This window comes from Pantherophis guttatus, chromosome 4 (assembly GCF_059756535.1).
Source record: "Pantherophis guttatus breed Tessera chromosome 4, ASM5975653v1, whole genome shotgun sequence".
NCBI classification, from domain to species: Eukaryota; Metazoa; Chordata; class Lepidosauria; order Squamata; family Colubridae; genus Pantherophis; species Pantherophis guttatus.
Window position 1 is genome coordinate 60,607,032 of NC_142066.1, and position 27,275 is coordinate 60,634,306.

Consider the following 27,275-nt stretch of genomic DNA (forward strand, 5'->3'; position numbering starts at 1 on the left):
TGTGTCTAGTTGTTTTGGCATGCAATGCCCTATAGTGGCATCTTGAGGAGAGGAGTTGAAACAGTTTATGTCCAGGATGCGAGGGGTCTATAGATATTTTCTCAGCCTTCTTTCTGGCTTGTGCTGTATACAGGTCCTCAATGGAAAGCAGGCTAGTTACAATTGTTTTTTCTGCAGTCTTAATGATCCGTTGAAGTCTGTAACTGTCCTGTTTGGTTGCTGTGCCAGATCAGACATTATAGTAATACAAATGACAGAGTCAATAATTCTTCTGTAAAACTGCATCAGCAGCTCCTTGGGCAGCCTGAGCTTTCTGAATTGACACAGGAAAAACATTCTTTGTTGTGCCTTTTTTATTATTCTAATATAAGGTATCCATCTCAAATCCTTATTATAGAAGATTATAGAACCCAGAAACTTGAAGATATTGACTGCTGATACTGTGTTGTCTAATATTGTAAGAGGTGATAAAATAGGAGGGATCCTCCTAAAATCTACTATCACGTCTGCAGATTTAAATGTGTTCAGCTCCAGATTATTAAACTGCACCAAAAGGACAAATGTTCAGCCTCCAGTCTACATGCAGATTCATCACAGTCTCAAATGAGACCAATGACCATTGTCTCATCTGCAAATTTCAGGATTTTAACAGTACTCTTAAATACTTAAAATTGGGATAGCTAACATCTGCTTCCACCTCTGCCATTGATTGTTAATAGAACCAGAGCATCACAATTAATTTCTGTAAGCCAGAACATATAAATAGGGCATAGATACTACTGATACAAAATAACTCAAGATAACAAACAAGCAACCCATACAACTTGTGTCATGAAAGAGAGAAAACGTTCAGCATAATTAATCAAGTTGACATATGGAAAGATGCAGGACCTGGGATGTTGATTTATGTACTGGGTATCTTGGAACAGCCACAATTACTGGTGCATTTCCTACATATACTGCTATTCTAACTTCTTTGCCATAAATACATATAGAGAGAGAGATAAAATAACAACAACCATAAGAAAACCAGAATTTTCTATTGATTTAGGGCAACATACAATTCTGCCTGTCCTAGGAAAACCGTTGACAGATGCTCAAAATGCAGTTGCAATTTAACGCTACGTCAGACTGTTTTTACAGGGTTTCCCTCCGTCTTCTTCAGAAGCAAAAGCAAAGCCTCGTTTTTTTTGCGACTGAGTTCCTCCGGTAAAGCTCCCTTACGAGACTGTCATCTAAGAAACAAGAAGCTCCGTTGGAGGAAACACAACAGGCCCAAAGCAGCTTTGCCAAAAGGAATTCACTGCGCCAAGTAGCAGAAGGCCGGGGAAGGAATACAAGGCGGTGAAGAAAGGCGAAGGGGACATCATCAGGCGCCTCACAGAACCCACGATGCCCCCACGGGAGCCTTGGCCTCCCTCCCTCCCTCCCTCTCCAGCCCAAGAGACCCACCTAGATCCTTGTCGTTGATGCCCAGGTGGTTGTCGAGTTCCGTGCAAACTTTGGAGACGAGCGACAGATACTCGAGCTTGGCGAGCTCCTCCGTAGGATCCGCCATGACGCCCCTAAAATATCCTCCCCGTCCGGCCGATCTCCAGCCACAAACACTTCCGGGTTCCTTTCCTTACATCAAGAAAGAACAAGGCGGTTTTTATATTTCAACGGCTCCCTCCGAAGATCGTTTGGGAGAAACCTCCGAGGAGGATTTCCAGTTACCTCCCCTCTCGGCTAAGACGAAGTTATGACGGATTTAAACGGAGATGCGAATCCTCACATGGACAAAAAAGAGGCCTGCGCGACGTCTTACGCTCAGGAGGCGGGAAACCCACAGAGAGTCAGTGAGAGACCGAAGAAACTACTTCTCCCAGCATCCCTTCCGATCCAAGCGCCTCCCCTCTTCTTCCCGGAAGTGCGCTCCCCGAACTTGATTGGCCGCTCTGGAGACGAGACGTGAGCATGTGCCAAAGATAGGGGAAAAGATGGCGGAGCCGTCGAGCGTCTCTTCGGAGGCTCCTTGGGGAGGAAAAGTGAGCGATGCGAATAGGAAAAGCGAGGGACAGAATCAGCTGTCAGAGCAGACAGAGCAGTATTTTTAGGAAAGATGTTAGTTGTTTGTTGGGAGCCAGTATTATCAAAGTAGAGGGGGCGTGAACTTATGCACTAATAAGTGCCTATCGCCCCTCTCATTGTATTTTTATTCTTTTATTCTTGTTCTCGTTTTGGTTTGACAAATTCTGATCAATACATAAATAAAATATAAAGTAGCAGCCTAGCGAACCTCTCTGAACATAGGAAGATTGCTTTTTCTTGACGTGTTGAGTTAACCGTAGAAAGTTGTCTGTGTTGAGGACTCGTTGCCTGTAACGGGTGGGGGGTGAGATTTAGGTTGGGTTCCTGCAGTATTTTGGGCTGAAGGTAGCCGATACATTAATTTGGTTCAGTGAGCAAATGTAGCCGGTGTGATTGCGCGCTGTTGTGCAAACTCTCAACTGGATAAATTGGGTACACGATGGTTTAATAAGCCATGGAGTAATATGTTGTGTAAACATAGCCACTGGCTTCTCAGGAATATTTCGTGCCAAGATTCGTTGAATTTGGTTTGTTGCATAGATAGAATAATAAAATAGACACTTTAAGATTCTAAAGAGATTACTCCTGGAATTAATAAGACTGTTGCTCCATTGATAGCAGTAGCTTTTTCTGCCATGATAATTAAAATGCGGATGACGATGTTTGTTTATAGGTGAGCTAGTAAATTTGTTGCTGCTTATCTCATTGCAAATTATCCTACATAAAACAGAAATGAAGACAGACAACATTAAGTTCCCACTTTAAACTTATAGAGAGCAAACATAAGCATGACTGGCATGTTCAAAACTATCTTTATTGAAAAATAACTTTTTATCTGAGACTTTATTGTTTGCACTTTATTAAGTATTACTGTAACTAGCATGCTGGATAGAAGAGTGACCAACGTTCTAATTTATATTACTATATTTTCTTTGAGGCAAAGTATTGTTTCCCTCATATCCAGAGTTTGAACTTTATAACTTTTAATGTTGCAACACCTCATTGCTTCCCTTCTTGTTTCTCTATTGCAACAAATTGTGCAAGGGTAAGACTGAAGCATTTTAGGGGATTATATCCTTGCATTGTAATTTAACTCTTTCCATAGGGATATTTTTTTCCGGAGGAAAATATACGAAATGTTGGCTTAGTATTGTAAAAACATGCCTTAGTTTGTTGCTCAGAAACAAGCCAAAAACTGATGATACAAATTGGACTCTGTGTGTGTTTATAGGCAGTACTTACTTATTTTATATATTCTATGTGAGGTAACAGTAGATCCATTGAACATACTTCTTCATGTAGTCACCATGGAGCTTTCAGAGATGCTTAGGGAAATGTATTTAATACAACTCACAACCTGAGTTATCAAAGTTGAACAATGGAAAAATGATCTCTTATATTTTCTCTTTGTGACATAATTCAACAGGTTAATATTTCTTATAATGACAATGGGTTGGATTCTGGTAAGTTGTAATCCCTTTATCATTCTCTTTCCCTGGTGCAATTCTTCTATGAAGAATTAATACTAGGAAATTAACGCATTTTAGTTTACGGTAGTAGTTAGGCATTATTTACAGTTGCTTCCATTTCTTATTTTCCCAAAGTTTGTTCACATGAGCAGTATTCAAGAAGCACATAGGCTTTGCTTATTTCATATTGTGCTTTGAATGAATTCCTAATAAAACATTGAGTGAATAGGAGGGAATAGTGTCCTTGCCTTGAAATCAAAATGACAAGAGAACCAATTGCAACGGAGGGGAAGGAAGAAAGGAGAGATAAACTAATTTTGCAAATGATAATGCCATTTACTGCAATGCATAGAGTACTTGCTGACTAAACAGTTCCTGTTTTTATTGCATAATTGCTATCAATACCTATTAGAATTTTTGTTTCAAATATAAGCAGGACTATCAATTTTTAAAAAATATTTATTGAACAGCAAATAGTATCTAAAGAATTACTAAATTAGTTTGAGTTATGAATACTTTTGTGTTTATTTTCTAGCACTCTTTGTAGAAAACAGAAAAAAAGTGATGATTGTATCAAGAGCTAATAGTATTGGTTCTACCAGTGCCTCTTCAGTACCAAATACAGGTATGGATTGCTTCCTTTCCTCTCAGTAGCTCTCAGTTTTCTACTCTTAGGTGTGTAGTGATATGTACCTTTGTCTAATATTCTTTATTTGTTCTTAAATGGCTGTAAATAGGCGATCCAAAATGGTAAAAGATGTCCACTACTTCAGTATCTTCATTATTAGTTCTCAGTCTGGTTGTTGTATTTGTTGCATTTGACCCTTAGTCTGGTCTTTATATTTAATCTTAGTCCCATTTTTCATTATGCTCCTTGACTTTCATTGCTAGATTTTGCATATCATTTTACTTTCAGCTATCAGAGTACAGTCGTCAGCATAGGGTAAGTTATTGATGTGTCTTCCTCCAGTTTTAAAATCACGCTCATCCTCTTCCACCCACTTTCCTTCAAAATATATTTCACAGGTAGGTGGAATAAATAAGCAGAGAGTATGCACTCACTTCTTTGCCACCTTTTGCCATGTTCTGTCTGTAATTTGATTTCCTGACTTGTGCATAGTTCCACATAAGATAATGAGATGATTTTGGAATTTGTTTCTAAGCATATTTTATAGCTTGAAATGATCAAAGGCTTTTTTTATGATCAATGAAGCACATGCAGAATAAACTGTTGGATACAGGTTTATTCAAGTCTGAGGCCTGGCACAAATTGAGTATGTAGCAGTCTGTTGCAAAGTCAGCACTGGGAGCTACCGCCTCCCAGCGCTCTATAGGCGGAACTATGCCCCTCAGCTTCCCCACCCCCAACCACCACCCGGCGCCAGCATCCGGTTCCACAATAGCAGGCACCTTGTTGCAAAGTCAGCACTGGGAGCTACCGCCTCCCAGAGCTCTATAGGCGGAACTATGCCCCTCAGCTTCCCCACCCCCAACCACCACCCGGCACCAGCATCCGGTTCCACAATAGCAGGCACCTTGGTCCACCATTCGGTGCTTGGTCCGCACCAGCCTCCATCCCACGGCCTGTAGACCGCTTTTGCTCCACATGCTGTTACATCTGGCGCTGGCCAGCTGGGTCCAGGAAGGCTGCCAGTCAGCTGTGTGGGCGATAATGCCACCATTGCCTCCTTTTCTGCTGCTTCATGCTGTACCTAGAGCCAACGGCGTCCCAGCCAGACACCTTGTCGCTGCCTGGGCCACCTCACGGCATGCCGCCGCATGGCTGTTCCTGCTGCCACTCTTTCCAATTCCCCCCTCCCCCCAGGTATGGCAAACCGGTTGGGGTTTGACACTTCTATTACTAAAGGTTCTTGTAAGTAGGGAATATCTTCTAATCAGGTGACAATGCTAAATCTAATTTTTATTTGTGCAATGCAAACTCAACATGTTGGAAATTAACCTAAGTCACTATAACCTTGCTTTGTGAAAATTGTTAACTGTAGATTTAGAAATGACATTTCTTAATTATTATACCAACATTCTATAATTCTAAACAGTTCCTGCCTAAATTTTGTGTAGGCAAAAAGTAAGTCTACACCATCCACAATTATTTTCAACAGATGTATCTCATGAATTTCTGACTGATACTAACCTAATTTATAGCTATTGAAATAATTGTGCAGACAGATACTGAACATTTCAGTAATTCATCCATAATCGCATAACCATCTGATGGATTTTTTCCTGTTGCTTCCTGAACACTTTTGTCTACCTAGTGCCAGGATGGTGAACCTATGGCATGTGTGCCACAGGTGGCATGCAGAGCCATATCAGTGGGCACACGAGCTCAGCTCTGGCACTCATGCGCGCCAGCCAGCTGGTTTTCGGGCCTTCTGGGCTCACCAGAAGTTGGCAAACAGGCCATTTCCGGCCTCTGGAGGGCCTCCAACTGGTGGCGAAGGCTGTTTTTGCCCTCCCCAGGCTCCAGGAAAGCCTCTGGAGCCTGGGGAGGGCGAAAAACGGGCCTACTGGGCCCACCAGGCCATCTCGTGCCAAAAGCAGGAGGAGTCCGGAGGGGTCACACACGCATGCATGGGGGGGCGGGGTGCATAGAATTATGGATGTGGGCACACACGCACGCGACCCCCCCCTCTCCCCCTGCTTTTGGCACGCAAAGGCAAAAAGGTTAGCCATTACTGACCTAGTGTATTCCTTTATTTCTAAACACATTCATATTTATTATTGTTCCTCATCACCCTTCAATTTTTTAAAGGCAGAATGGGGTAAAAAAACACACAAAAAAGTCATCTATTGAGTACCCCCATCCTGGCATCATAAAAAAAATTCCAAAAAAAGTAGAGACTGGAATAGCGCTTCCAACTGTATTAGTCATTCAAAGAGGGTCTAGGGCAGACATGTCAAACTCAAGGACCATGGGCCACATCCGGCCCAGATGTGGTTAGATCTGGCCTGTGGGGCCGCCCTGGAGATGGCGAGGGGCCGGCTCCTGCAGCCTTGGCCCCAGCCTGGCCGGGCACTTCCCTTGGGCACACACACAGGATGTAGCGAGCACGTGTGGGCTGGCGTCCCCAGTGAAAGGGAAGCACTTGGTGGCTGTGGGGCCAGCAGGTAGGCCGGGCTGATGAGCAGGCCATGGAGGCAACAGAGGCACTGGTGGCGGGTGCAGTGCTGCTGCTGGGGCTCTACCGTGTTTCCCCAAAAATATGACATATCCCAAAAATAAAGCCAAGCCTGAAATATATGCCCTCCCCTGAAAATAAGCCCTAGTGAAAGATTGGGCATGGCCAGCACAGGAGACAGCCATTCCCTTCCCCGGTCACTCCTGGAGGTTCAGCCCCATAATTGCTGCCCGCTGATCAGCTGAGCTAGAGAGGGCTGTGCAACTTGGCCCAGTTCTTCAGAGCACCTCCCCAGCTGCCAGTCTCCTTCCCCTTTTCCTGCTGATCTTTATTTACTTGGGATAGCAGCACAGATGCCCCTGGCAGGATTGCAAGGCTGAAGACTTCAGATGGAGCATTTTGGGGGTGTATGTCTGTGCTGCGATCCCAAAGAAAGGATAGGCTGCAGGAACCCCCACCCCCCCTTTTTTTTCCTGCTGATCTTTCTTTACTTGGCACCACAGCACAGACACACATCCCCAAAATGCTCCATCCAAAGCCTTCAGCCTTGCAATCCTGGAAGGGGTATCTGTGCTGCGATCCCAAAGAAAGAACTGTGTGTGTGTGTGTGTGTGTGTGTGTGTGTGTGTGTGTGTGAGAGAGAGAGAGAGAGAGAGAGAGAGAGAGAGAGAGAGAGAGAGAGATCTATCCCCCCTCCCTCAAAAACACACAGAGGTCCTTCTTAACCTACTTTCCAGCTCCGTTCTCCACTATCACATCCAGGGCAAGAAAAGCAGTCTGTGAGACTATGTAAAAACACCTTCCAACTTTGCGAGATTTTTTTTTTCTTCATGAGAAGTTGGAAGGTCTCAACTACCGGTATTTTTTTTTTTTAACCGTAATCCAACAGACTACTTTTTTTGTCCTGAATGTGCAGCGGAGAACGGAGCTGAAAAGCAGGTTAGAGAAGGGATGTGGCTACCCTGGGGAGGAGGGAGGGGGTTGGCATGGGTGGCCTAATCGGTGCTGCAGGGGCCGGGCTACAGCTACACAGAGCCAGGTGCTTTTCAGGCCATGGCCCTGATGGCCGCTGCAACTCTCGTGCCAGCTCTGCACACAGCTGGCCTGAGAGCTGCAGCATCCACCAGACCCAGGATTGTAGCCTGGCACCTGCAGAACCAAGTAGGTGTACAGGCTGGCGCTCAATAGCCCAAAGGAGATGCCTTCCTGCCAGAGATCCCTGTCCAGCCGGGGAGCAGTTCCCAGGACTGCCCAATTCTCAACCAGCTGGCTGCATGGTAGGAGGGGGCTTCTGCCCACCTGAAAGAAAGGCTGGGTTGCGTAAAGGCCCCCCCCCGACCCTCTCAAGCGCTGGGCTGCGGGTGCTACCCCAGAGAGCCTCAATCAGGGCCAAGTTCCTGGCAACCGATTGAGGTATGACAGACTGTTCTTGAAGAGGGTGCAAGACGCGTGGGGCTTCCTGCTGCTTTTGCAGCCACAATCGGCTACAAAAGCAGCCGTGATTCTTGCCATCTCTTCTCCCCACCCACCTTGCCGGGCATGGCAGGGCTTCCTGCCCCTTGCTTCTCCACCTCCCCACCTGCCACCCCCAAATTGTGCCCCAAAATAAGACACCCCCCCCCCCCGAAAATAAGGCCAAGCCCTTTGGGGTTCAAAAAAATATAAGTTAGGGTCTTATTTTTGGGGAAACATGGTACTCTGCACTTATCTACAACAACTTCATGGTGGCCACCTGGTGCCAGAACACGGTCAGCACATAGTAGAGTCCCAGCAGCTGTGCTGCACCCGCCACAAGCGCCTCTGCTGCCAAAGTCCCAAAACTGAGAATGCAGTATGAGTGTGCATGTGCTTATCTGCCAGCAATTTGGGGAGGCGAGCTTGTGGAGCACCGAATTGTCCCCACATCGAGTTAACCAGTGCGACTTGTTCCATTCCAAGTCAGCTATGCCCAGTGAGCGGCATTGAGCCAGCCACACCCACCTAATTGTGGCAACCCAGCCGTGACTACCCAGCCACGCCCACCTGGCCGCTGTGAATCGTCATAGTCTTGCATGCAATTGGCCCTTTGAAGGCAACCATAATGCTGATGCATTATGAAATTGAGTTTGATACCCCTGGGCTAGGGGATCTTTCCTGTTTTCTACTTTTGTTATTTTTATAGGATTAATAGCCACTGATATATATTTAATATCTGAAAATGACAGATTCTTTTTATTACGTTTCAATGTTTTTTCTGTTTTAGATAGTTTGCAAACCAGTTTATTTATTAGTTCAGGTACACATTTCTGGTTTTCCACATGCTCCTCCAAAAATCTAAGTCATTTTAAACTGTTTCTTTTATATTAACTGCAATTGATTTGTGGGCTCCTTTCAGGATGTCAATGGACACAACATTGCTGATTCCTGCCTTATTTAGCATCAGTTACATAGAATTCTTTATTATTCTGTTTGAGTCTTTAGGTTAAGTATCCCAAAAGTTTGTTATTTTTATTAAACAGTTTGGTTCTTCACATTTCACTTAAACATTATATTGCTTTAAGGGAAGTAAGCAATTTTTCAATTGCAACTGAAAGCTGAAGGAATTATTTTCTCAAGTATCTATGCTAAAATGAAAGTGCCTTTTAGGGATTATTTTCTTAAATTATAAAGCTAAGGTCAAATTACTCCTTTTTGACTTTGGAAAATAAATCTGGAGCTAAGCAATTCTGTTAATGGTTCTTAAATAGTCTATTGGATCTTCTTTCAATAAATTGAAACTTTGTGATTAGGAAAGTATTGGAAGCACTCACAATGACTTCCCTTCCTTGCTTTGCCAACAAAGACTCTTTTCATGCCACAGATGATGAAGATTCTGATTACCAACAAGATACCTACAAAGAATCATACAAGGATCGCCGTCGACGTGCTCATACACAAGCTGAGCAAAAGCGGAGGGATGCTATCAAGGTGAGAATATGAAAAACCACACATATATGCATGCTTGCTATTTGTTGCATCTCAAATTCCTTACAAGGAGTTTACAAAGCTTCTATTTTCGAAGAACAGGTAAAAGAATAGATTTACTGACCAGGTTCTACTACTTGTTTTTAATTTTCTTGTCATATGTGGCAGATTTGATATGTGAGTTGTAATGTTTTTGTTTTTCTAACAGAAAGGTTATGATGATTTGCAAGCAATTGTACCGACATGCCAGCAGCAAGATTTCTCAATAGGCTCCCAGAAGCTAAGCAAGGCGATTGTGCTGCAGAAGAGTGAGTAGGGCTCCCAAAATTATCTGTTTCTTGGCCCATCTCCAAGACCCGTTATAAGATTCCCAGAAATTTGTACAAATTTCAGAGTTTGCATTATATAACTATTAAATTCTGTAAATAGCTGACTCTTACCGCTGTATCTAACAAGTAGAACAAAATGGAATAGAATAATCACTTTTCTGATTAAAATATTTTAATAAAAGGTGTAAATTTTCATGAGCCCTGTAACCCACTTTGTAGGAGATATATAGTGGCTAGATTGTTGCAGAGATAGAGGAAGGAGAGGCTATACAGATTATATGAGAGACAGCTTTGGAAATGTGTCTGATTTCCAAAGAGACTACTACTGAGCTAGCAGTTGCTTAATTCCAGTTTAAATCTTCAGTTTAGCCTCTCTAAATTTACATCTTTAACAAAAAAAAATAGTTATAAAACGTATAGGTAGACACCATACACTATTGCCATCATACACTAACATGGTTCTCCAAAACGTGTTAGTCTTAGCGTTTGTGAATCTATTTAATTCTGTCTTCATTCTAGGGAATGGAATGGCACCTTTAATGTAACTGAGCTTAGAAATATCTGAATAGCCAGGTGTTGTCTGTTGGGCTTTGAAAAGACTTAATGGCTCCTTTCTAAATTGTTGCTTTCTCTGCTACCTAGCTATTGATTATATTCAATTCTTGCACAAAGAAAAAAAGAAACAAGAGGAAGAGGTCTCCACTCTCCGGAAAGATGTGATGGCCTTGAACATCATGAAAGTGTAAGACTTGTGCATTTCTATATTCATGATTCACTAGTTGACCTCCCCAAAATAAAGTGCAGTATTAGAAGTAAGAGCAGGGAGACCTATGTTTTAAACTACCTTCAGTCATGGAAGGTCACAGGCTGACTTTCTTAACTCAATCAGGGCTGTGATTTTCAGGAAAAATAGTAAAAAATGTTACATATTTTACCTTGAATATGTATGCCTACAGGGAGGAAAGGAGGAGACAGATATTTTTAGTTCAACAGTAAATGGCATTCTGTCTTTGAGAAATATTTACTTTGTAACATGATTATCATTATTACAGCTCTTCCATCCTATCCTTAAGAAATGTTTCTTCTACAAAATGATAATCAATTTATTATTCCAGATCTGATTATTCCACATTTTCTGCTAAATTAACTAACTACATATATGCATTTCAGAAACTATGAAGATATTGTTAAAGCTCATCAGGACAATCCCAGTGAAGGAAAGAACCAGATCTCTGACCAAGTGAAGTTCAATGTTTTCCAGGGTATCATGGACTCCTTGTTCCAGTCCTTTAATGCCTCCATCTCTGTAACAAGCTTTCAGGAGCTCTCAGCTTGTGTTTTCAGCTGGATAGAAGAGCACTGTAAGCCACAGGTAATTCCAGAACATAAGAACATATGGCCAATATCACATATAGGAAAAATATACCTGATTTGTTCGTGGAATCCTAGATTCAGAGGTAATCATATAAAAAAGTCTTAATGAGGATACTGTATCCATTGCTGTCCCTTAAATAACATTCGTCAGATTCTCTAGCTGGCTTTTGTGTTTAATAAATAGCCTAACAGTGGCAGAGATGGTCATGTCTTTCATAGGAAAGTACTCTTGGCACTGTTTAGGAGGAAAATAAAGCACTTGAATGGAAGCAGCATTTTTTCCCCATAATCTTGCTGCACTGTAGGTGATGAAAGTTCTATTCCAATGCTAAAAGTTTGAGAAACTGCCAAACTGAAATAGAACGGCGATTGTTGGTGATTTATACCAGAAACAGTTATCAACTTACTTAGTGCCTTTTTCCACAGACCCTGAGAGACATTGTCATTGGTGTACTGCAACGACTGAAGAGCCAACTCTACTAATCAAAGAGAAAGCATTGAAGGGGCCTAATTTGGAGATATATGGCCAAGAAGCTTTATTCCTTCCAGTAATTCCATTTCAAGCATTTTTAGGGCTACAGATTGGGTTTACCTCTGGAATCCCCTCAGTTTACACTGCAAGCTCTTCAGATGAGCAGAAAAATAATCAGCTCTCAGTTCATGGGGATTGCTTGCTGCCATCTCTTTTTCAAGCCTTGGCTCTATCTGTTCCTATGCATAAGTGTAGCTGATCTAATAGAAATGTATTTACAATATACCAGGGTTTCACAATGAGCCAAATTCTTTTCTTAATGTCTCTTCTCCTCAGTTTGGTAAATACTTTTTCTAAATGCATAGATGTTATATCTAAGGTTTGGTTCAAGGAGCAGTAGCTAATGTAATGATTATAAAAACAAAGCTGTTTTATATACTACCATGACTCCATGTAGCATTTACCTTGGGTTAAGGGCAGAGAACCAGGGAAGTTAAGCAATAAACTGCCTTCCTTTGTATAATACATTCTGATAGCCTTGTAGAGAGCTAGTAAGTCATCTAGCAACAACCTTCTGTTGTGTAGCCAACCTCCAGCTTTTTAAAATTAACCTATATGCAATCATTATTTGCCTTCACTTCAATTCTATGGATTAAAAGCCTGAATAGGCTTATCAATTATGTTGTATTAGCAATAAAGGGGAAATACCTTTTAGTCTCTTGCAGCCTTGATTTCTAATAATGCAATGAAGTGAATTAAGCCAACTCCCTTCTGCAGCTCCTTGGTTTTTGTTTTTTTGTTTTTTTTTGCTGCAAAGGTGGGTCCACTGTCTTTTATAGGCACTGCTTTCTTATCTACTGCTGGTTGGTGGAGAAGGACATTAACTGAGACAAGACCTTGCTATTTTTTTATTATGACATGCAGTTCTAATAAATTTGCTATGTGGTTGAATGACTTGTTGGCTTTGCCTGATTTTATCTAAAATATTTTAGAAAACTCTGGACCTAGGTGTTTGGGTTGAAATTACTCATTATTTCATGGTAATTGTATAAAATGCTAATTTCCAGACTAGGGGCTATCCCATTATTTTGGACTCTGAATCATATATAATGTTCCACTGACACCTTCAGGTAGGAATTTCCACAATATTGGCCCTTATTTGAAGAGGGGTCAGCAACTTGAAATGTCAAAATGAATGTATTATACATCTGGCTTAAGGGAACAGTATTACCATTAGCAAAAATAAAGTCCTTGTGCTACTGAAAATTTGTATTTTACTCCCAAACTTTGGCAATATGATCTTGTAGGGCGATTGCCAGTCACATGCAACCATATATGAGTATGCTGATCTTTGATCTAATCCAATAGCCACTTGCCCAAGTCAGGAAACTAATCTTTTAATATCAATTTTCCAAGGTACATTGTTTTTCTTCCATGTAACAAAGAAGAGGTAAACCCAGTATTCTTTCTCCCACAATTGCCCAATTAAATTGGAGAAAATGTATTCAATGTGTTTGCATCTCACAAGGTGACTCATAGCATAAAGCAAAGCATGATGGCTAAGTAACAACTGACATTAAAATTTCCCCAATTCTTGGTGGGATAATTAGCTCACTCTAAGTAGTAGTGTTGCTTTAATGGCATAATATGCTGTTAATACAATATGCAGTCCAATTACAGAGAAAATACTATTCAAAATTCAAGTACTTTGAGCCCCCTCCCCCATTTTCTCAAGTGCATATTAACATTTTGTTCTAACTACTATAAGAACAAAACAATCAGACTGATTAGGAAGTCCTATGGCGAAATACTAAGAAAAAACTAAAGTGTAAAATGGGAGGTGTGCTTGTCCCCAATGAATGCAAATATTTTTAAATTCTGAAAATCAGAGCAACATAGAATGAAAAACTGAAACTTGAATGCTTAAATTTCAATTATGCAGATGAGATCTTGGTTCACATAGAAGGTACTGTAACATTGAAATCTTCATCTGTCTCAATGCCAACTTCATCCTGAACAATAAACAACACATTTCTTTTAAGGTGATAATAAATGAAAATAAGAGCATTCTGCAGACCATACCTGGCCCAGTAATTGAACAATCCACAGTTGGAACTGACCAAGAAATGCCTGCTTATATCCCTGTGGCTCTCAATATCAGTTTACATGTAATACTCACAAAGAACTGTTTCTTGCTTTTCGGATAGCCTTCAAGGATTGCATCAAGTAATTCTGTGGCCTGTTGAGAAAATTATGTCTTATGTTTAGTTGCTATCCTTTCTACAAAAAGATTGGCAGACAGAAATAATATAGATCTGGTAATTATAGGAGAAAATATATGAATTTCTCTTAGCTAGTTGAAAACACAGCTGGCAAGCAATTGGAAAGTTATTCCATAAATCTGAAAACAAAATTTCTCAGAATAACATAGACAATAATGATAAAAATAATCACTTTTCAAAATCTATAAGTCAACATTTTTTCTATCATTTTACTTAAATATGCCTCAAAAAGAAGTAAGAAAAAAAGATAGAAACAGGAACTTTCATCTTGAGATACAAAACTTCATATTAAATTATTATTAACAAGAAAAATCAATTGGAAATATTTTGTTAAAAGACTGATTTAAGAAAAATAATTATAGTATTTTTCACAATTATTTGTTGCTATGCTACCTTTTCAATAATGCATTTCCCATATTTTTATTATAATTGATCCAAAAGGTTAAGTGTTTGGTTTCCAAGAATCCTATGGTCTTAACAATTTACACAAAGAAAATGAAGGTGCAGTTCTTAGAGCGCACATAACTTTCCATATTGCTACATTTTTCAATAGCTGAAGCTTACCAAAACATCCATGCCAAGAAAGTTATACTCTTATTGACAACTACCTTGTACATATTTTAATCTTGTATTTTATATTATAAATTTTATGCCGTATAATTTAATTTTGATGCTTCTGACACGAATAAGCAAATTATTTTCAACACAAAGAGAGGAAGAATGCAACATTTAGTTTAACAGATAATAGGCATGAATCCCTGCATTCAATAACCAGATTAAATTATGCATGGAAAGTGAGTCTGCAGCTGTATATTGTAAGCCATCACTTGAATATTATCTTTTACACTTGAAAAATCGAATATTAGAATGTATTCTATTGCGTTTCCTAAATACACACTCAACACATCATTTTTTAAACCGTAAATAATTGTGTCTTACCATTCTCTTGCGGCGACGCCATTCTTTGCAGTACAGCTTTTTCTCATTGTATACCTGCAATCAACAAAACCCAAGCAATCCTTATGTTTTCAGGTCTAATGAAACAGCTCAGACTGCAGCCAGCTTTGATTTAGGAATGAAAGCTGCAGCATCCAAAATTGAGTATTGACAAACTACCTGCACGAAAAAGGCCTTAAAAGAGCATTCATGTTTATTCCCATTTAATGCCAATTAGAATTAGATTTTAATTAGACAATTAGATTTTCAACGCTCTTGATGTATGCCAGGTTGTGGGAGTTCCCCAGATCACATGAACAATTGTTACCGTAACAAATATTTACAATGTTGCAAATTTCTGTACAATTCATTGACTAATGATATGTGCCATAAACTAAACTTAATGAGCATATAGCTTATTATATTAGAGTATTATGCAATTTGATATAGTCTTCCATATATTAAGCTTTATGTTACCCTACACTTAATACTTCTACTCTTCCCTTTAGATTTTTATATATACTTTCTATTTTATATCTTTTAGATTTTTTAAAAACGGTGTTTTTAACTGATTGCACCTTAACCAGGGATGAAATGCTTCCAGTTCTGATCCAGGAGCGATGGAGGTGGGTGGTTCAGAGAACCGGTAGCAAAAATCCCTGCCCGCCCCCCCCCCGCCAATGCCCAGCTGAGCCGCACAATCATCAGAGGCTTTTTTTTTTTACTTTTAAAAGCATTTTTTCTACAACCTCTTCGCCGAAAAAATGCTTTTAAAAGTAAAAAGAAAAAAGGCTTTGATGATCTGGGATCATCTGGGATTGTCAGAGGCTTTTAAAAGAAAAAAAACCCTTTGTTTCTTTTAAATGCCTGTGATCCAAGCTGAGTTGCCTGATCGTCAGAGGCATTTAAAAGAAAAAAAGTTTCTGCTGATCAGGCAACTCAGCTGGGATCATCAGAGCCTTTTGAAAGCATTTTTTTACAACCTCTTCGCTGAAGAGGTTGTAGAAAAAATGGTTTTAAAAGTTAAAAAAAAAAAGGCCACGCCCACTCAGTCACATTACCCCCCCCTCCCACCAAGGCACGCCCACAGAACCAGTAGTAACAAATTTTAGATTTCACCACTGACCTTAACCCTCTATATGCTGGCCTGAGATCATAATAGAGATTTGATTATTGGCAAAGAATAATGTGTTTTGGAGTCCTGGGACTCCTCTCTCTGTGATGCTTGACTTAATTTTGGAATATTCGGCACTTCCACTGCCCTTATATATGGTTGGTATAGAATAGCGGGGCAGCCAGAATGGGCAGTCTGAACCATCCCTTTCTCTGCCACTGGACCCTCCCTTTGCAGCTTTGTTACCTTTTCTTTCTCCTCAGGGGACACATGATTGGCAGCAGATTTGATCAATTCCAGTTTCTCTGTATAATTGGCACAATCTTTTTTTAACTCTTCAATTTCTTTAACCATCTCTGGGGTTGTCATAGAGCCCTTCAGTTCTTTCAGTTCTGGAATGGAATTGCTAGTTAGAATAGCTGAAATAGCACTGGTCAGTGGGAAGGCTTGCAGGCATCCCAGCTGCAGCTCAGATACAAAAAGTTCCCAGTTTCCATGCCATTCAAGCACTCAATTGCACAGGCATTCACACTCAACCAACTGATTTAACCTTCCTGAACGCACCTGATTCCATGTGACGACAGTTCTGTTGGAGTGTCTGAACTTTGCAAGATAATTCTGAAATCTCATTGTCCAAGCCCTTGAGTTCTGATTCACTCGTATTACCGAAACGATTCTGGAAAAACATGTATAGGACAGAGCATTAATCTAAGATGATCAGCAGATGTTTTATGTATATTTTCTATTATGCTATAATGTAATAAACCACATTGCAAGCAATCAAGTTTTTGTGAAAATAAAACCTTCATTGTATATCCTTGTACTATCTTTATAGTATGTTCAGCCAATGCACTTCTCTTCCAAAACAATCACTATCCATTTACAAAGAAATAATTTTCAGCTGAGAAGCAATTTGCTTATTTAGTAAAACTGTAAAACACCATCTCCATCAAGATTCTTTCTCTGATGTTTAAAAATTTGATACAACAATATAAAACTATGTCTTGTAATATTAAGTTTCAACTTAATTTATGTAAGAAATTTTCATCATCTGATCATCTAGTTCAATATTCTGTCAACTGCTGGCTAAATGGATTAATCTGGGAAGCTCACATGCCTCTACTTGCCACTTTAGTTTCCTGGTAACTAATATTTTTATTTATGTAACTTCTATTGTTAGATTTCTACTCCATCTTTCTTCAGAAACTCAGAACGCATGAAGAAGTCTGGCACTCCCTCCCTCAATTTACCCCTGCAAAGTACAGCTCCATGAGATTGGTTGGCGGACACAGTAACTGTCCCAAAATCACTTGGGGAATAAGAAGAGATGTGAATGTGGGATTCCTATGTCCCAGGCCAATACCTACATGGCAAGCATCATTTTGATTGCTTATTTGTACCCTATGACTATCATTAAGTGTTGTACCTTATGATTCTTGATGAACGTATCTTTTCTTTTATGGACACTGAGAGCATAGGCACAAGAAAATTCCTTGTGTGTCCAATCACACTTGGCCAATAAAAAATTCTATTCTATTCTAAAAACCAGAGCTGTCTAGATCAGGGGTCCCCAATCTTTGGGCCACAGCCCACTATCGGGCTGTGGCCTATTTGCAACCGGGCCACAGGCTGGCAATGTGTGTGTGCATGTGCAGCTTGACTCATGCAAGCAGTGGGCTGGCGCACATGGGGGTGCATATAACTCAACTCGTGTGCATAGCGGCATGTGCAGGCATGTGCATGTGCAGCTTGACTTGCAGTCCAGCTGCATATGCATGTGTGCTCACGCAGCATGGTTCCCCTCCTCCCACCAGCCGGGCCGCCAAGCTGCAAAAATTGGTGACCCATCTTATGTACCAGCGACTATACATCTTCTTGCTGGCTGTTCCTGCTGACTATTCACATATCCAGACAGAAGCCCAAACAAATGTTTAATGTAGCTAGCTAATAAAAACAAACTGAGATCACAATTCTAACTTGTAGAAGTGTTGGGCTGGCATCAGAGTCTTTTAAGTTACTAAAAGAATCTGGAAAAGAGAAGTTGAAGATGTGTAACAGCTGGTATATAAGGTGGATCTAGATAGCTCTAGTTGTTGATACTGATTATTGGTTTTAGAAAAGCACATGGATTTTGGCAGCCCTGAAAAAAAATGAGTTAGTTTTCTTGCTGAGGCTTTGTTTTCTATTTTTTTCCCTGGGGTGGTAGAAGTTAAATTTAAGTTTCACAGAATGGCATTTCACCTGATCTGGAAAATAAATCTTCTGTTTCCCATAAACCTTTTCGTTGATCTTCCCTTGCTGAGCCAACTGTTCCAGTGCCTTCACTACAGCCTAAATCAAACAGAAAACAAGAAAATGCAGAATGAGAAAAATTCATAACTAAGTGGAGGACTGAAATGAAAACTGCAAATTGTTTGAACATCAAAGGAAGATGAAAATTTGATAGAGAAAATTCTTTGCTATAGGAGAACTGAGCACAAAACTCATGGCATTTCAGAAGAAATCTGCCAACTCAGGTGGTGGAGGTAGTTGGGAGTTAGTGCCAGTATGTGAATATCTGCTTAAATTGTAACATGCTGCATAACACAGTACAAATAAAAACTGATGCCATAAGCAGAGAAACAATAGTTTTTCTAAACTAATCAGTTTCTTCAAGGACTCATGTCATGAACATTATGAACATTCATTATTCTTGTAGATTAGGATTATGTTAAATTAAAATACCCAATCTGGAGAATTTAAAAGATACATAGCATACATTTGGAAAGTGAAGTGCAATATTATTTTGACCAGTGGAGCTAACACAAGTCCCTCAACGCATCTCTGACATTGTCTTACCGTCTTGCCCAATCCATGTTGTTTCTGTAAGTTGCTAAAGACATCCTGAGCACTATGAGGCCGGTTCTGCTCCTGAAGATAACGTAGCAGGATGGCAGCACATTCTCCAATTCAAAAAGGGAAAAAGAAAATTTTAATGACAGCCTAGCATATGAGGAAATTGCATAAAAACAGAAAGAAAGATAATTTAATATCTGGAGGATGAATAACATTCTCCATCTGTTAAAAAATTTGGTAGGCAACAAGGCCATAAGCAGAGAAGCTTACTGCAAAGCTACTAAATGCCGTGCAACTTTGTCAATATTCAAGCAATACGACTTATTATGGTAGAGATTGTGATATTTTACAATATAATATCTTGTATTATAATATAATATCTTGTATTATTTATATTACAATAGCAAACGCATTGGTAGGCCAGTGACCACTGAGAAGCATAAAAAAATATTTTTTCTTTTTCTCCTTAGTTTGCATTTTTAGCTGGTATTTTTTAGAAAAAAAAAATTTTTAAGATTGTTTTATTACAAAATAAGTACATATCAGACAAAGACAGGAAAAAACACGTTCCACTTTAAGCCTTTCCAAAGCAGCAGCACTCCCATACATTTCCTGGCCAGGGTGGGAAATGTAAAAATTTGGAAAATATCCGATTGGGGTGTTGTTAAAAAAAAAAGAAGAAGAATGCGAAGATACTACACTCTACATCCTATAGACGGGTTCGTCACCAAGGACTTTCAAATGCTGGAAACAAGGGAATTTGGTGGTGGTGTTTTTTTTAAATAAAGCGGATTTCACGATAAGCGCACTTTGCTTTGTATATGAAAAACGGAAGAGGACCACGGATCCGCGCAACACCCTCTTTGGATTTCTAGTTGCGTTACCATCAGATGCGTCGCGCTTCTTCCCTCCTCCGCTCATCCTGATCAGGGCGGGACTCCTATCGGAAGCGGAAGCTCCTGCCTGGGACAGAGATTCCAAAAATAGACATATGTCAAAAGAAATAGACTTCCGGGTTGAACGTCAACGTCATTTTGGGATACTGCTGGGGATGCAAAGCTGTCCTTTGCCGTTTAAAATGTAGCGCTGCTGAAAAGTAGTGACTAGTACCAGTCCATCTAACTCTCTCGGCTGGCGGGATTGAACGCTGCCTTTGAACTCACAGGGACTGCAAAAAAAGAGCCAAGACCATTAGATTTTTCCCTCTGCTGTTTTCTGAGAGATACTTACAATGGATGTGGCTACCTCTTTTTTTTGTTAGAAACCAGTGACTGGGGATATTTATATTTATATCCCATCTTTATTATATATTTTTTTATAAATAACACTCATGGGGGTGAAAATGCCTAATATTCTTTCCTATTTTCCCCACAACAATTTTGTAAAGTGGGTTGGGCTAAGAGAGAATGACTGGCCCAAAGTCATTTTAGCTGGCTTTCCTGCTTAAAGTGGGATTATAACTCAGTCTCCTGGTTTCTAGCCTGGTGCTTTAACCACTAGACAAAACTTCACTTTCCTTCCACTTTTCCCAGCATGACAGATTTCTCAATGTGACTAGGTCTTCCCATGTATAAAGAATATTATAATATGAGGATGAAACTTGCCTCCTGTGCCTTGAATGACAATCCTGATTTGATTTGTTTTATGATCCATTTATTTGTTTTCATGGCTATCTATGATACTCTCAGGAGTCTTTTCCAACAGCAAACTTTTTCTTTCTTCTCTAAAGTTGAAAGTTTGCATCCATGGAACAGTGTTTGCATCTTCAAGATGTATGGACTTAAACTCTGAGGAGTTCTACAGACAGCAATCTGTCCACTCTAGGACATTCTGAAATTTGAAGTCTACCATCTTAAAGTTCCTAAGGTTGAAAAATCATTATATTTTCAGAAACTGATAAGTTACCCAACTGTTGTATTATTATATTGTAGGTTGCAAAGTAAAACTACATTTTCCTTTGTACTACAGGTAGTCCTTGATTTACAGCAGTTTGCTTAGTGATTGTTCAAAGTTACTGTGGCACAGAAAGAAGTGACATGACCATTTTTCACTTTAGAACCATTGCAGGGTCTCATGGTCATGTGATCAAAATCCAGACACCTGGTAACTGACTCATAGTTATGACAGCTACAGTGTGCCCGGATCACCTTTTGCAGCCTTCTGATAAGCAAAGTCAATGGGGAAACCAGATTTACTTAACAACCATATTATTAACTTAACAGTTGTAGCGATTCACTTAACAACTGTGGCAAGAAAGTTCATAAAATGGGGCAAAGCTCACTTAACTGTTTTGGTTAGCAATTTGGACTCAATTGTGGTGATAAGTTAGGGACTAGCTGCATTTCCAACTTTGACATTCCAACCTCCAACCACAAGCACCATGTCTTATTTGTATATTTTGTCTATTTCAGATTGAATCTGATCATCAACTACCTCATTTCTTTTGCATCAATGATTGGGACATACACTTGAAATCTAAGTGCTATTAGTCAGTGGCAGCGTTCTATTTAAATGCTATCTTTGCTATATCATTCTTGACTATGGAGCAACAACATTCCTTCTTTGTTTGTCATATTCTGACTATAAATAATATGATCTTTGACTTGAAGTAACTAATTTCAGTTTATTTCAGTGTGCTGATGCCTCAGAAGCCAATGTATAGCCGAGTCATTTAATTTTTCACTGGGTTGAATCTTCCCATGTTTGTATTTCTTATGTTCTATGTTCTCAGTATAATGTTATCTTTGCAGCTTCAGCAATTAGATATCCCTAAACGCTTTAATCTAAACTAGGGCTGTCAAACTCCTGGTCCATGAGCTGGATGCGTCACATGCTGGCCATGCCGACTCCTGGTTTAGCAAAGGGGAAAAAAGTCCTGATACATCAGGTGATGCTGCCGTGCCTTGAGTTTGATACCCCTGATCTAAATGGTATCATAATCATCAGTATTTTACAACAGTCTAAGCTCTTCTTCAGTAGCATGTTGAGTGTCATCTATCCAATGGGGCATGTCATCTGCCTCAATATTGATAACTATTTTATTTTGTCAATCATCATGATTTATTTGGGTAAATGCACAGTAGATAAATACAGGATTATTTGAGAGGACTACATTTTCTGTGGTTAGATAAATTCTCACTATATTGGAAAGTGAGAATGTATTTACCACTACCTTGCAAGAATTTAGCCATCTGAACTGTGAATCTGTTTTGTATTTTATTAGGAATTGTGGTATATTTAAAAATATCTATGTGGGATTAATATAAGCAGCAGAATGGCCACCCCAGCAAGATCTTTAATTTGTCCCTACAGATGTTCACATCCCACTGTCCTAAAAGCGGGGCTCTTGATCACCTAGGTTATTTTTATAGATAAAACCTATAAGTATTTTAATTTATTAATTAATTAAAATAAACTCCTCTCCTCCAAACTTAGCATAAGGAATGATGTAAAACCTAGGAGATATATCATCATTCTTGCCTAAGAAGGTTTGCAATATATATCACATTTTGCAATGCATGTTACCAAATCATGATGAGTAGAACCTTATTATAAACAAACCAGGCATTTATTCTTCAGAGCTTGAGACTTATAGGATTCAAGATTGGGGTCATTGGATTGGAAGTAAGGATTAAGGATACATGGTTGCTTCTGTTTTCCCTGGAATGGAACGTTGTCTTACCTGAACGTTCATTTTGTTCTCGATGCTCCGACACTCCACTGTATGGGTTACTTTTCTCTGTCATTAGTTCGACTGGGTGCCAATCAAATCTTCCTCCACAGCTTTGTCCCGCCTACTCCAACTGCGCATGTCCAGTCTTTTCACGAAGTCCATCCAGAACTATCATCAGACTGTTACCCTTAGTGCTTGTAGAACCTGAAGTCTCAACCTCCTCTTCTATGTCCTTCATGTAACTTTCACTGTAGAGGAAAATAAAGAACACCCCAGCCGGACCAGGTGATGGATAGTACTTGGGCGGGTCGGAGTGTCGGAGCATCGAGAACAAAATGAACGTTCAGGTAAGACAACGTTCCATTTACCTCCTCGATGCTCCGCCACTCCACTGTATGGGACTTACCCAAGCCTAATTCATTTGGGAGGGATCTACATCCATCTCCTGGCCATGGCTGGGAATTATTGCCTGTAAAACTCTCCTACCAAAAGCCCCCTCTGCGGATGCAAATGTATCTACTTTGTAGTGTCTTATAAAAGAGGAAATAGATGACCAAGTGGCCGCTTTACAAATTTCCTCTATAGATGCTTGCTTGGCCCAAGCTATCGATGTAGCTGCACTTCTCGTAGAATGAGACACTATACCCTGTGGTACTTGATAACCTTTCAATTTATATGCAGAAGAAATGCATAATTTAATCCATCTACCTATCGTTGATGATGAAACTTTCTGACCCATCGTTGATGGCAGAAATGAAACCAGTAATGCTTCTGTCTTTCTGAATTCAGCTGTCTCAGTTAAGTAATATTTCAATGCTCTACGTACATCTAACGTATGCCACATCTTTTCCATCGGATGTTTCGGATCTGGACAAAAGTTTGGTAATATAATTTCCTGAGCCCTATGAAAAATAGTATTGATTTTTGGAATAAACGACGGATCTAGTTTCATAACAACTCTATCCGAAAAAAACACACATAGATCTTTTCGAATTGACAATGCTGCCAATTCCGACACTCTCCTTGCTGATGTTATAGCCAACAAAAATGCTAATTTAATTGTCAAATGTCTTAAAGATGATTCTTTGATGGGCTCATAAGGACCAGATGTTAAAGATTGCAACACCAAATTAAGATCCCAATTTGGAAATCTATGTACCACAGGTGGCCTTAAATTTACTGTACCATGTAAGAATGATTTAATTCTTTCATCCTGTGATATAGAATGTTTTCTATCTGTTGATAATACTGTAGCTAAGGCTGCTACCTGACATCTCAGAGTTGCTGTGGCCAATCCTTTATCAAAACCTAACTGTAGGAATTTAAGAATGTCCTGAATGGACGCAGATGTGGGGTCTGTATGTTTTTCTAAACACCAAAGAGCAAACTTTTTCCAAGTCGCATTGTAAATGCGTATTGTAGCTGGCCGTCTGGCTGCTTGAATAGTGGCAATAACATCATTTGGTAAATTGTCCTTCATTAACCGAATCCGTTCAATCGCCAGACGGTCAACTGCAGCCATTCTGGATCTGGATGAAATATTGCTCCTTGACTTAGAGAAGTACTGTCCAGTGGTAGCTTCCATGGTTTGTGTATTGATCGATCCATGAGGTCTGCAAACCACTCCCGACGTGGCCAGTAAGGAGCTATCAAAATGAGATCTGCCTTTTCTTCCATCATCTTTCTGATTACATGTGGAATGATCGGAATAGGTGGAAATGCGTAAAGAAGACCCTTCGGCCATTGGGCCCTCAACGCATCCTGATCTTCTGCCCCCGGAGTCTTGAACCTGGAGAAGAATCTTGGGAGTTGTTTGTTCTTCTCTGTTGCAAACAAATCCAGTATCGGTGTTCCATATTTGGTTACAATCAGGTTGAACAGTCGTGGATGTAATTTCCATTCTGCTTGATCTATTATTCCTCTGCTTAGCCAATCTGCTTGTTGATTTAGTGATCCTGAAATGTGTTCTGCTCTTATTGAACTTACATTTCTTTCTGCCCATGCCATCAATCTCTCTGTCTCGCTCATGAGACACTTCGACCTTGTTCCTCCCTGCCTGTTTAGATGGGCCTTCGTGGCCATGTTGTCCGTGAGAATTAACACATGTTTCTGTGCTACTTCCCTGTGGAAATGTCGAAGAGCTAATCTGACCGCCCTCAGTTCTAACCAGTTTATATTCTGTTGTTTCTCGGCCAACGACCACGTTCCCTGAGCTAATTGAGAATTCAGATGCGCCCCCCATCCTAGCAGACTTGCATCTGTTGTCAAAATGACTCTGGCTGGTTGTAGAAACAGAGTCCCCTTGAATAACGCCGGGGATAGCCACCATTTCAGCGAAAGTTTCACTGATGGAGGAACATTTATTTTCTTTAAAGAATTGGCTATTCCTTGTTTCTGAAATGGCAATAGAAGCCATTGCAGCTGACGAGAATGGCGTCTGGCCCACGGTACAATGTTGATTGACGATATCAGTTTTCCCAAAAGTTGAGACAGCACTAATAGGGAAGTTGTTCTGTGAGATAGAACCTGTGAAATCAAATTCCTTATGCTGTTTTGTCTGTCTTTTGAAAGATACACCATGCCTTGTTTTGTATCTATAATTGCTCCCAGGTGCAATAACCTTGTCGTGGGTACTAGATGACTCTTGTCCCAATTTATCGTGAGACCATGATCTTGTAGAGATTTGATCACCAATTCTCTGTCCAGTTGAGCCTTTTGTACTGTCGAAGACAGTATCAGAATGTCGTCCAAATAACAAACAATTCTTACCGACTGCTGTCTTAGAGTGGCCGCTACTGCTGCCATTAGTTTCGTGAACGTCCTTGGGGCTGAAGATAGGCCAAAAGGCATCGCCCTGTATTGAAAATGTTGGGTTCCGTAAGCAAATCTGAGAAATTTCCGGTGTGCTGGGTGAATGGGAATATGAAGGTATGCCTCCTTCAAATCTATGGATTGCATTAGATCGTTTGATCGAACACATCCGAGTATTGTTCTCAAGGAATGCATTTTGAAGCGGCGGTACCTCACATGCAAGTTCAAATATTTCAGATTTAGTATGCCGCGCCATCCACCCGAGGTTTTGGGCACAAGAAATAAGATCGAATAAAATCCCTTTGTCTGTTGAATGAAAGGAACTTTTTCGATAGCTTTTATTTCCAATAAATGCTGTATTTCCATCTTCATAAGATGTTGTTTGGACTGAATCAATGGTAGGGGACATTGAATGTAACAAGAAGGGGGAGATGAAATGAACTCCAGCTGAAGACCGTCAGTCACAGTCTGTATTATCTAATTGTCTGTTGTTGACATTTCCCATTGGTGATAGAACGATTGGATTTTTCCGCCAATGGGAAAATGCATCAAGGAGTCATTTTCCACAACGGAAGGAACGATAATTCGTTCCTCTAAATGGCCTTTTGAACCCTGACTGACGTCTTCCCCTATCTCGAAAGGAAGATCTTTCTGTGGTACTGTTGTACTGTTGGTAAGATGGACGTGAATAATAGGATCCTCCGAATCCCTGCTCAGAACGAAATGGCTGACGTGAAAATGGAGAGAACCGACGATCATAACGTCTGTAAGAGGAAGGTAATACCTTCTTTTTATCCCGTCCTTCGACTAGAACGGCATCCAAAGATTTACCGAACAAAGAATGACCTTGATATGGTGCTGTTGTCAAACGCCATTTTGATCTCATATCTGCACGCCATTGACGTAACCATAAAAGACGTCTAGAAGTAACAGTAGACACAAGAGCTCTAGAAGCAAATTTTGCAGCGTCTAAAGAAGCATCTGCCGCATATTCCGCTGCAGCAATCAATTTGGCCATATCATGCTGTGTGCGATTATCTTGAAACGAAACTCTATCCTTCAGTTGTCTGAGCCATACTAATGAGGCTCTATTAAAAAAGGATGCAGAGGTAGCTGCCTTAATAGCCCAGGCTACTGCTTGATGTGTTTTTTTGAAAGTTAACTCTGCTTTTTTATCTTCCTGTCTTAAACCATCTCCCGCATCTCCTACTAACACAGATGAAGATGAAAGACTAGCTATTGGCTCATCCACTGATGGTACTTGTAAGATTGTATCTAATTTTGGAGCTGCACAATAAAGCTTTTTATCAAAATTATTTGGAACTGAAATTGAACCAGGTCTTTCCCAAGGTTTCTGAACAACTTGGTCAAATAAATCAGGATATGGAACAAACTCACAATCAGAAATAGGTACTGGGAAAAGATTATTTGAAGTAGAAGATTGGTTAGAATCAGTGTCCATATTTGTAGCTATCTTTGCTTTACGAAGAAGTGATTTAAATAGAGCTGGATTGAATAAACCCTTAAATGCTGGTTTGTCAACCACTTCCCCATCATCATCAGATAAATCAAAATCTTCCAGATTATCCTCAGGATCAATCAATTCTGTTGATTTACCACCTTGTACAGAATCTGCATACTCAGCTGTAGGTACGTTATAATGGCCAGAGTGGACTTGCACCGGTACATTAGGTTCTACAGGTAGACCTGAGTGTTGTAAACCTGTTTGGAATATACGGGTAAAAGTTTGAGTCAAAAATGCTTGAAAATCTGAGGCCTGGTCAATTAGGGAATCCTCCCCAATCCTAAATCCAGCCGCAGTTGGCG

At 40.1% G+C, this 27,275-nt stretch overlaps 3 protein-coding genes across 5 annotated transcripts in view; 1 reads left to right on the forward strand and 2 right to left on the reverse strand.

The window, feature by feature from the left end:
• DHX8 (DEAH-box helicase 8) overlaps positions 1-1,849 on the reverse strand; it is a 42,335-nt gene extending 40,486 nt beyond the window's left edge. Inside the window, exons 1-2 of the mRNA XM_034416177.3 lie at positions 1,717-1,849; positions 1,453-1,623 (exon numbers count right to left, since the gene is read on the reverse strand). Of these exons, the coding sequence (XP_034272068.1) occupies positions 1,453-1,558 (106 nt within the window). The 5' untranslated portion in view covers positions 1,559-1,623; positions 1,717-1,849. The remainder of the gene's footprint in view (positions 1-1,452; positions 1,624-1,716) is intronic.
• Positions 1,850-1,870: 21 nt separating this feature from the next.
• Positions 1,871-12,751, forward strand: MLX (MAX dimerization protein MLX). 3 transcript variants are annotated; one of them, XM_034416180.2, is made up of 8 exons: positions 1,871-2,027; positions 3,497-3,533; positions 4,075-4,164; positions 9,519-9,625; positions 9,831-9,930; positions 10,594-10,693; positions 11,122-11,323; positions 11,752-12,751. In XM_034416180.2, exons 1-8 carry the CDS (start codon positions 1,980-1,982, stop codon positions 11,806-11,808), a joined length of 741 nt encoding a protein of 246 aa, XP_034272071.1. In that variant the 5' UTR covers positions 1,871-1,979; the 3' UTR covers positions 11,809-12,751. The 3 variants fall into 3 exon arrangements, with proteins under 3 accessions (XP_034272071.1, XP_034272073.1, XP_034272072.1); XM_034416181.3 differs by having other exon boundaries at positions 1,921-2,743; XM_034416182.3 differs by lacking the exon at positions 3,497-3,533.
• Positions 12,752-13,178: 427 nt separating this feature from the next.
• Positions 13,179-19,955, reverse strand: PSMC3IP (PSMC3 interacting protein). The gene is made up of 8 exons (XM_034416183.2): positions 19,849-19,955; positions 18,968-19,071; positions 18,371-18,460; positions 16,694-16,805; positions 16,376-16,521; positions 15,019-15,072; positions 13,977-14,036; positions 13,179-13,809 (listed from the first exon to the last, which is right to left on the reverse strand). The coding sequence occupies exons 1-8, from the start codon at positions 19,883-19,885 to the stop codon at positions 13,753-13,755; spliced, it is 660 nt and encodes a 219-aa protein (XP_034272074.1). The 5' UTR covers positions 19,886-19,955; the 3' UTR covers positions 13,179-13,752.
• Between the last annotated feature and the right edge of the window lie 7,320 nt (positions 19,956-27,275).

Coding starts and splice junctions, on each gene's coding strand:
- MLX (XM_034416180.2), top strand. CDS start 1,980: ATGGCGGAGCCGTCGAGCGTCTCTTCGGAGGCTCCTTGGGGAGGAAAA. Junction 4,165..9,518: donor CTCTTCAGTACCAAATACAG/GTATGGATTGCT, acceptor TTCATGCCACAG/ATGATGAAGATTCTGATTAC. Junction 10,694..11,121: donor GCCTTGAACATCATGAAAGT/GTAAGACTTGTG, acceptor TATGCATTTCAG/AAACTATGAAGATATTGTTA.
- PSMC3IP (XM_034416183.2), bottom strand. CDS start 19,885: ATGAGCGGAGGAGGGAAGAAGCGCGACGCATCTGATG. Junction 18,461..18,967: donor AACATGGATTGGGCAAGACG/GTAAGACAATGT, acceptor TGTTTGATTTAG/GCTGTAGTGAAGGCACTGGA. Junction 14,037..15,018: donor GGCGTCGCCGCAAGAGAATG/GTAAGACACAAT, acceptor TTTTCTCAACAG/GCCACAGAATTACTTGATGC.